The sequence below is a fragment of the Cryptotermes secundus genome, unplaced genomic scaffold (genome assembly GCF_002891405.2).
Source record: "Cryptotermes secundus unplaced genomic scaffold, Csec_1.0 scaffold110, whole genome shotgun sequence".
Taxonomy (NCBI): Eukaryota; Metazoa; Arthropoda; class Insecta; order Blattodea; family Kalotermitidae; genus Cryptotermes; species Cryptotermes secundus.
In genome coordinates, this window is record NW_019742550.1 from 214,526 (window position 1) to 224,915 (window position 10,390).

The 10,390-nt window shown below is 37.7% G+C and overlaps 1 protein-coding gene across 4 annotated transcripts in view; it reads right to left on the reverse strand.

Moving 5' to 3' along the window:
* Window positions 1–4,236: 4,236 nt before the first annotated feature.
* LOC111873258 (N-alpha-acetyltransferase 20) overlaps window positions 4,237–10,390 on the reverse strand; it is an 11,415-nt gene continuing 5,261 nt past the window's right edge. For all 4 annotated transcript variants that reach the window (XM_023867818.2, XM_023867816.2, XM_023867817.2 and 1 more), the window contains 2 exons: window positions 5,775–5,911; window positions 4,237–4,390 (listed from right to left, as the gene is read on the reverse strand). In XM_023867818.2, coding sequence (XP_023723586.1) covers window positions 4,305–4,390; window positions 5,775–5,911 — 223 coding nt within the window. In that variant the 3' untranslated portion in view covers window positions 4,237–4,304. The remainder of the gene's footprint in view (window positions 4,391–5,774; window positions 5,912–10,390) is intronic.

Genomic DNA, 10,390 nt, shown 5'->3' on the forward strand with positions numbered 1-10,390 from the left:
ACAGTGCATGCCTTAGACCGCTTGGCTACTGTGACAGGCATAGTAATCTATAGTGTGTTACAATTCAGCACATAAGTTTTTATTGCAGCATCCACTAAACAGTGGAATTGAATTAGCTGTATTTGTTACAAACAGATGGCCATAACTCTTAAACCATAAGCGATGGACCAAAATGGGTTGCATTTTTGAGAAGCTTGCATATATTAACATATTTCACTTGCACTATAATGATGTCGGCCACCTGAAGAGAAGTTTTCTACTTCTTATGGCTTTAATTAATTGTGCATTTTGTCTGTTTGTGAGAATGGACTGAATAATATCTGTTATTCTTAACCTTTAACGTATGGACTTTTAAATTGCCAGGAGCCCTGTATGGCCGGAATTTAAATAACCCTACTTAATTATCACCGCAAAAAAAATGCATATTTTCCGTTATATACAACATAGAAATATGAACTAAAAAGAACCTGAAAGACAATAAAATTTTCTACATATATGTAAAAGAACAAGTTTTACAAATGAAAATTAACTGTGAATATTTTGTCATGAAATGCAAAACATACTCTTTATTATATATGTTATGAAGTACCAAAGGACTTACCCATTGTTTTTTCTTCAATCTTGAATCATGATGATATTGTAGATATGATCACACTAATACAGTAATATTTTGTTCAGACTGTACGCGAGTTTGAACTGCGTCACTTCACAGTTTAGGCTATCTCACACTCTGACGCGCATGTGCCATCTCTCGAAGCAGTCCTCCACACAGAGCGCAACATTACACTTTTTACAGCAGTAGGCTGTGGTTCTGCGCTTCTTATTCTGAGAACAAATATGACGTCTTTGTTTTCCTTTGGCTGGCCAGTGTTGTGAATGTTTCACCTCCAGTCGACTCAGTTGGGCCCCAGATGAACTTGGCCTCCCCCGAGAAACGCCACTGACTGATATTCGCCTCATGCGACTGAAGAATCAAATCCCGCACCAATATTTCATGGAACTTTTTGTGTGTCATTTGTTGATTCCACTCGGAGGACCAGTGAAGTCTATTACCTTTGGCGAATCCCAGGTCTTCTATCACGAAACCTAATTTCCGTTTCCTCTGCCTCGTCTGACGATGATGATGATGATGACGACAACGTATCTGCTCGAGGTTCAAAGAACTCACTGATATCTTCTAGCTCTTCATCAGATTCCTCTTCCATCAATATTTCCTCCAGCTCTTCTGCATCAAGAATTTTGGAATATTGGGCACGTTTTTGAGGTTCCATCTTGGGGGAGGGGGGTTTCCAGCAAAATCGATTAAATTATGATGATTCACAAAGACTCGCAAAATAGTGATGCAAAGTAACTGTAATAGTATGCTACAATAGGCCAGAAGTGGCCACAGTACAAGAGACTTAGTCCCACCCCACTAGCAATAAAAATAATAATTGTAATAGTAGTCGAAAAGGTGCCAGTCCGACACTGATACAGAAAGTCACAGTGACGAAGATGCCTTCTACTCACAAACAAATACTGACTCAGTGGGTTTATACCTCTTCCGAGACACAAAATAATATAAACAGAAATATATGAGAGTCTGACACTAACTTTTTAAGTGAAAAAGAAATATAACACAGTATGACACTGACTTCCTAACTGATAATTCGCCACTGAAAACCAATCGTTGGATACGTCACACTTCCTTAAAGCTGTGGAAGCACTGATCTGTAAGCACCGACGAATATTTCCTCTTTAGTTCTCAGAACAAAGCTGGGCTACATTTGGCTCAACGGGTCATAAACAGTCATATATAAACATAAATAGTTTCGAAATCAGGACCAAGATAAACGATTTGTTTGTTCAGAGCTAAGGAATGAACCACTGACATGACAACACGTAGGTTTCTTTTGGTTTCAAACCCAAGGTCAAACTGTCAGCACTCCTAAAGAGTGCGCCTGTCCTGCGACATGTATATGTGTCATTCGGCCAAGAGGGGTCCCTCCATGCGACATGTATACGAGTCATTCGGCCGTTAAAGGTTAAAAGTAAAGCTATTGCTATTTCATTCCATTTCATATATATATATATAACATCAAAATTATCAAGATCTCATTTTGGTATTAAGTTTTTTTTTTTACTGTCCATCCTCAGATGAGGGGGTGGACAAATGGATTTCCATTATTTTTTAAATGAAAAAATCTGAATATATGCAGAAATCAGTCATGTTTCATGCCTTCTGAGTAGAAGGGGGTACATTGCGTCTCATTAGTTGGACACTAATTGATGGGATATCATGGTGGAGTGCTTCAAACTTCTGTTTAATATTCGGGTCTCAAGCTCAAATATCAACCCAAACACTTCCTCCACTGCCTTATGTTCCTGTGATTTTCCTGGTCTCTCCAGAAAAATGCTAGGATATGTCAAGATAGGCCTCAGCTGCTTATTTACACAGCCAATCCAATTAATTATTCACTAATCACTGAAATTACAGTATATATATGTCAGTTAAGGTTTGAATATATTGACATTACAGCTACAAGAAAATTCTGAGAAGTCAAAAAATTCACAATATTATGGACTGTTTGTTCAAATAAAAGTTACTTTTATGGATGCAGAATCTAAAAAGTAGTTAATCGGTGATGAGACATGTAAGAATACAAAATTAAATATCCTGGATTATCTGTGGTTTTGAACTATATGTGCACCACATCCCTTTCACTCACCCAAGTACTCAGCAGGTAGCTACATCTAATTCACAGTGTTTGCTGTCAGACAATACAAAACTAAATCTTTTATTGCATATATGTCTTTCTATAGGGGCATTAATGTGTGAGTAAAGATCAATGTTATGGGTCCCTGCCACTGATTTGTGAACTCCTTTTGAGGTTCCCTCAATACTACATTCAAGGTGAAGCACACGTCTGAAAATGTGAGTTTAATTTGAACCAAATAAAATATAAGCAAGCACCCAGATTGCAGTAACACTGTTCTGCCTCCTCAGAGTCCAGCAGTGATGAGCTTCCTTCTTTGGTTAAGGAACAATATACACATTTTATAACTTTATTTGATTGTAATATAAATTGCCACAATGCCTTGTTGTACATATAAGTATATGATTAATGCGCAAGGATACATTTCTTTCATGGTTGACTGTTCTGTTCTGACCCACTGCAAACTACTTGAGTTGTAGCTAGCTATAAAGAGAGGTGAATTTCCTTCCAAGAAAATTGAATTGATTTCTGTAAATGAATTATCAATAATGTATTAATGGGGCTTGGATGGGAGTAGCCATGAGCACTCTGACTTTAGGAGTCACTCAGAGCAGTCATGTGGTAGAGCCAGTGCGAAGGAGTTTCGAGATGGCATCCTGACCATCTTTATTCTGCGACTCATCTGGCCATGTGTGGTCGGATCACTGATGATTGTTAATTTGTAATTTCTGGTTCAGTGATTAGTATATGAATTTTGGTTTGTTAATGGATTGTTGGGATAAAATTGGTTAAATGATCTTAGCATATAAACTTTGGTTCACGGATTGTTAAACAGTAATTTTTTATTTATTGAGTGATATGAGAATGTATAAATTTTGATTTATTGAGTGATGGTTAAGATACAAGAATCTGGTTTAGTAGTAATTAAGTTTAGGATGTAACATTTGCTTTGTTAATTGTTGGTTTACATTTGAAGGTTGGTTAAATGATTCACTGTTGGGATACAAAATTTGGTTTATTGTTTGTACTGTATGAACTTGAGCCATTGATTGACTGTTAGGACGTAACCTTTGATTCACTAGTTGCTTGTTGAAAATACCAACTTAGACTCATTAAGTGTTATGATAGAAAATATGGTTTACTGGTGTTAAGAGATGAAATGTGTGTCACTAATTGATGGTTAGTATACAAACTTTGGGTTATTGTTAAGATATAAATTCTGGTTAGCGAGTGATGGTTAGAGTATGAATTTGGTTTGCTGTCGTTATGTAATAACTTGGGTTTACCAATTGTAGGATATAAAATTTGGATTGTGTTAGGTTTAGTAGATTATGGGTGGTCAATTTTAAGAACTTAAGGTAGAGTGTGTATTGGCAGATTGTATATGTTAAAAGGGTTGTATGTATGTATGTATTTGTTGATTTCATTATATTTGTTGTTGTTTTCACATCCATAGATGTTTAACTGGTGGCAATTAGGTGGGACAGAATAAGGATTTTGGGGGTTCCCACAGTGGATGACACTTTTGGCACAACACAAGTTTTGTTTAAATGGATAACTTTTAATGAGCATGTGAAATGATACAATGTTCCACACAGAAATCACATCTTAGTCAACTTCTTCAGGCCTCACAGGATGCATGAGTGGAATTACTGATTTCTTCTTCACATCTCTTGATAAAGCTTTTCTCATATCTGAAAGCAGAAACACAACTGAAATACCAGGACATTACAGCTGAGAATTTCTGCTAACACCATACTAAAAGTATGCAGAAAGCATGGCGAGTGCATATACTTTATTGCAAGAGATAACTAATCTCATTATTATAAGAACATGTACCACAATAATATAAATCATATCGCAGCAATACGGTACTTCGACACTTATCTCTGATAATTTTTGGTGTTGTCTGTATGACTTAACATTTTACGCATACATAAATATTTAGATTAGGTGCAACTTTTGTTCCACAGCTTCATATTCAAAATGTACTATGTAGTACAGTGCCACAAGTACACCTTATGCCATTCTTGCAGGGGAATTTTCCTATTAAAGGTGACAGCAATGAGGACAATAATGAGGGTAACATGTTTCATGGATAATGGAGATGTTTGTCCAGTATAGCTAACATTCTACTTCTGGTATGCTGTGTCAAAATACTAAGGGCGTTCCGTATATAATGCCTCCTATTTTTTTTAAAGAAAGCTACAACAGATACATAAATCATAATAGCGCAGTTAAATAGAGCAAGAGTTCAGCTACTTACAGCTATTTTTCCACATAATCACCACCATCCGTTATGCACTTTTGCCAGCGACGAATAAGAGCCTGTATGCCGCGCCCGTAAAAGTCTGCACCAGCAGAGGCTAGCCACTTTCTTACAGCTGCAATGACAGCATCGTTGTCTGGAAAATGTTGCCCACGTAGTCCGTCTTTCATAGGCCCAAAGAGATGGAAGTCTGAAGGTGCTAAATCTGGGCTATAAGGTGGATATGGTAGAACAGTCCAGCCAAACTGGTATGGGGTCTAGCGTTATTGTGTTGCAAGCGAAAGGTTATCTGCTTCTCTGGCCGGACTCGGGAAATATGGGCTTTCAGCTTAGTCAGCGTCGTCTTGTAGTGTTCAGAATTGACATTCCCTGGTCATTATCTGTTGATCTGTTCGGATGAGGCGCTGTTCATTGTGAGGAGTGGCAGCTGAGCAGGGATGCCCATGGCGTGGCTTGTCGTGCACTCCATTTTCGCCACTGTTGAAACGCACTACCCACCAAATCACTGTGCTGACATCCACTGTATTGTCTCCGTACACCTTTAGCAAGTGTCGATGGATGTCAATGGGTACAATTTGTTCGGCAGTGAGAAATTCAATAACACATTTCTCTTTCATACGCACTTCTATGTCAGATGCCATTTTGGTAGACTGCTCTGCTGCCGCTATCTGTCGTACGACAACCAAATTAACAGTACATTGGCGGGAAGGTTCAACCTTTACTACAACACCACCAACATCCAGCTCAGATGTTACATATTAACACAAAAAAATAGGAGGCATTATATACGGAACGTACCACGTACTTACCAAAAGCATCTTCATCTGTGTCACCAGAATAATATTCTAGTACTGTTCTGTATACTATGTAACCAAGACGCTTGTACATGTTGATTGCGACTTGGTTAGAAACACGGACAAACAGGTCAACGAAGTATGCTCGTTTTCTGCAAATAATAATTATATAATCACTGCACAGTTTTTATTACACTTTATCATATGGTCATAGGGAATTTAAATCCAGAATGCTGGCAGCTGGATTTAAATTCTATGGTTCTAATTATTAATTGTAAGAGACTGAAGAAATATACTGTACTTATTGTGACACAGCAGCTTAAGGATCAGAAAAATGGAGCCAGAATGAATGGCCGTTGCTAGGGAGTGACCCATAAACATGTTTCTGCAGCAACAAACATTTGATGCCACAATATAGGAACTGCTGGAAATGGTGTTTTCTATTGGGTCTGCCCAAGGCTATATAGCTAGTGCATCCAGCCAGTTGTAGGCTTAAACTTGGTGGTGGTCAAGCTTATAACCATTCAAGTGACTAAGCTGCCGTTGTAGCATAAGATACGCAAGACAGGCATGATCTGCTCTGTCAAGAGGACTTGTATAGTATATAGTGCAAAAGGAAGGATCTTAAAAAACATGCTACATGGGTGATATGTACACTTGATGAAAGGCCAACCATATTAATAATATACAAATCCATCTTGTCATAGAGGATGTTACATAAGGACTATGAACACAAGGGTTCAATTTAAAGGAAAAAAAAAACATCTCTGGTCATGAGTCTCAAGGGGCCTGACAACAAGATGAACTTATTGCAGGTAAACCACCAGTCGTAAAGTAACCTTGATTCTGACTCTTAATTTGGAGCCAAGGGTCAGGTGCAAGATAGTTTCCAGCCAGCAACAATGGATATTGCCTGGGTTATGCAAAATGTTGCATAACGAATAAAATAAAACTTTCAAGACGCAGACAATTTTGCACTGTGTGCAGAAACACAAAGTATGTTGGTGCACAAATGAATACCACCAAAATGTCTCCTTCAGTGAGCCAGAACACCATTAGGATAAAGGTACAAAATGTAAATGAAATTTTGTTTTCTAAATGTTGATTTCCTATGATTACAATGGATTTTACCTATGCTTTAATTTTTTCTCTACAAGCAAACACATGCATACACAATGTATTTATGATTTACACAAAATCTGGGTTACACACGACCTTCCAAGCAAAACAACTGCATACGTTGGGGGCTTCTGTATGTTGCAGTGGTGTGACAAGACTAAGACTGTGGTCGACGATAAGGTCCATTACTTCACCCTTCTGTGCTTCACAGAGGTATTTCTGCTTCTGCCAACAGGTCAACAATTACAACATTTCATCCAGCCCATGAATTGTACTGATACCTATGGCAGTGTATCCTAATCAGTTTATTCATGAACCTTCCAACTCACACAGCTCTCTTGATTATGAAGGCAGAAATAGCTAAGTCAGAATAGGAACTAGGCCATGACTCTGAAGCCATCCAGGCTTCAGAGTCAAGAGTTCAATTCCCAGCAGGAGCAAGAGATAATTCTCTTCTCCATAACATTCAGAGTGGCTCTGGGATCTACACAACCTCCTTAACAATAGATACCAGGCACTGTTTCTCTGGGAGTGAAGTGGCTGGGATGTGAAACTGATTACTCCTCTCCATCTAGTGTCAAGTTCAAGAATGGTGGAGCCATACCTCTGCTCCTCTATACATCTTCGTGGTAGGATGATAAATTAAGTCCAGGAATAATTTCACCTTTACCTCTATTCAGCTGATCTCAATGCGATCCAATAATGGGCTTCTTGGATGGATGTCTAAGGATAACATATATTTCAAAACAGGAAAGTTTTATCAACAAAAGGAGAGAATGGCTATAGGCCACCCAGTCTTCATAACTTTTAGTGACAGTTACATGATACACTTTGAACATCAGTATTAATGTTGACAAGAATAGATCCTTTGCTGTAATATAAATATGCTGACAACACTTTCGTGATATGGTCACATAGATGAGACTCCTTATATGAGTTCCATCACAGCCTTCAACCAGCCATATAATTCACAAGGGTAACTGAATGTAACAACACACTTCCTTTTCTGGCATACCAGTCAAACAGAACTGTTGGTAGACTACAGGCTACAGTTTACAAGAGACCACTACATGCTGGAGATGATCATTATGAATCTAACCAACTCATTCATATCAACAGAAATTAAGTCAGAACTCTCTGGTACTGTTTCCAGATAATGTATGACCTAGGAGGCAAAATGCATGCAACTGAGAACATCGTTCTGACAATACATATACACAACACTCATAAAAACTATAAAAATTATAACATTCATAAGAAAATGTCCACTAGCATAATTATTTTCTAATATTCAAATGGCTGAAAGATTTTGTCATGCTGGGCCTTAATTATGAAGCCTGCCTGGTATATCGGGATGATGTGATCATTATAGGCTAAACAGTTAAAAAGAAATGAATGATCTGTTTGCAAGTAACAAGTATCAAAACATTTTTATTATGGAACTAGAAGGCTGAAAGAGAAGTATGAATCTAGCATTGAGACAGTGTGGTCAGCAATGAAGGAAATGCAGTAACAAGAAAAATACAATCCTTTAAAGATTTATGACAGTGACCTGTTATTAATTATAAAATCATTTTGTTGTATTTAAAATTATATGATTTAAAGAAGCTGGATTTGCTTCCGTCACCGTATGTACAAGAGGGGGAAGGATACTACTCAGTTGGATCTGTCAGGCAGAGTTAATCTTAACTCTTTGACTGGTGCGAAGGGTATTTAAATGCCACCCCTGTCCTGGCAGACCCTTTAAGCTTGAAGTCGCTAAAATGCATGCATTTACTTTTTTTAAAATAACTTCAACAAAAATTGGTTTTTAAAAACGAAATTTTCAGGAACTAATAAAAAGAATATTTTATGCAAAAAATGTCTTTTCATTCCTTTTTTGTAATTTTTCTTCGTGTGATGAACACTGAAACATGAAAGTTTGCATAGAGCCATACCACAGCTCGCACACATGACACTTGTTTCTTTTCTAATCTTGTGCTTAGCACACACGCGACACTTTCTCATGGCACCATTCTTCTTCTTCTTCTTACTAGGAGGAACATGGACCATTTTGTGTATTTTCAGGCCACCCTCTAGACAATTTGCTGGGTCCTACACTGGTGGTCTTTTCAAGGTCGCGGGCGGAGGCGTGACTGCACTCAAGTCTGAAGCAACAGATTCGTCATCCACTTTATTTCTTGACTCTTCTCCCTCTCCACACTGTTTGTTTGGTTCTGTCATTTTTTCTACACAGTCCAATATAAAATCTTTGAATTTGTATTTTCTCTTCTTGTATTTTTCGTCTGTTGTGTTCTTTTTTAATAGAATGAAACTATTCAACGCTACCATTTGCAACAAGAAAAACACCAGTTTCTTTGTCCACTTTACAGTTTTGCGGGAACAAGGATAATAATGCAGCATTTGATCGGCCCTGTCAACCCCTCTCATATGTTTATTGTAGTCCCCAGTTACCTCAGGTCTGCATATTCTTTCTCCTTTGCGATTCGTTTTTGCAGATTCCACGATTTTTGCTGTGTGAAGAGTGGAGATAAGCTTGACGTCTCTTTTATCTCTCCACACCTGTATGAGAACCTGCCCCTTTGTAGAAAACACAGATTTCCCTTTTTTCAATTTTTTTTACATCATCTTTTAGTTCTTTAGGAGCTCCTCTGTCCATTCTGAAGGTACCACACACACAGGTATTTCTCTGTAATAACATCTCACACAATTCTACACTACTGTAATAGTTATCCTGGTAGAGATGATACCCTTTATCTAGAAGCTGTGGCCCCAACAGATCGACAACTAATTCCTTTATAGGTCTTGATTTTCCACAATAAATTTCAAAATTCCAAATATATCCACTTGTTGATTCACAAACAAGATAAGTCTTTATACCATACTTATCAGGTTTATCAGGCATATATACTCTGAAGATAAGACGTCCTTTCCAAGCGATCATTCCTTCATCTACTGCAATTTCCTTTTCAGGGATATATGTGTTTCTAAATTTCCCCACTAATGAATCTATAATTGGCCTAACTTTATACAGGCGATTTTCAGAATCAGCTAGTCGTGCATCGTTGTCTGCAAAATGAAATTTTGAGATCTGTTGGAACTGCCGCAAAGACATCTTTTGTCCATACCATGGAGTGTGAAATAGGGGCCTAGTGGACCAATATTCTTCAATTTCAGGGTGTTTGTCGATTCCTGTCATGAACACAATTCCTAAGTATGTCCACATTTTGTCTGGGGTGACATATTTGTAATTGTGTTCTCTAGAGTGAGGAGCTAACTCGTGTGTGTTGAAGTGCTGTTGAGCATAGCAATTGGTTTCAGTTGTGATGTGATTTACTAAGTCATCCAGAAAAATTATAATCCATGAAAAGGGTTGCATTTTATGTGTTATATCAATTTTGATCCCGGAACTACTAGTAAATGGAACTATTGTTAATGTTATATTTTAGCGTCTCCATGAGATGGGCTTGTTAGATAATTCATTTCAATTATCTTCCTGTTCATAATTTCTG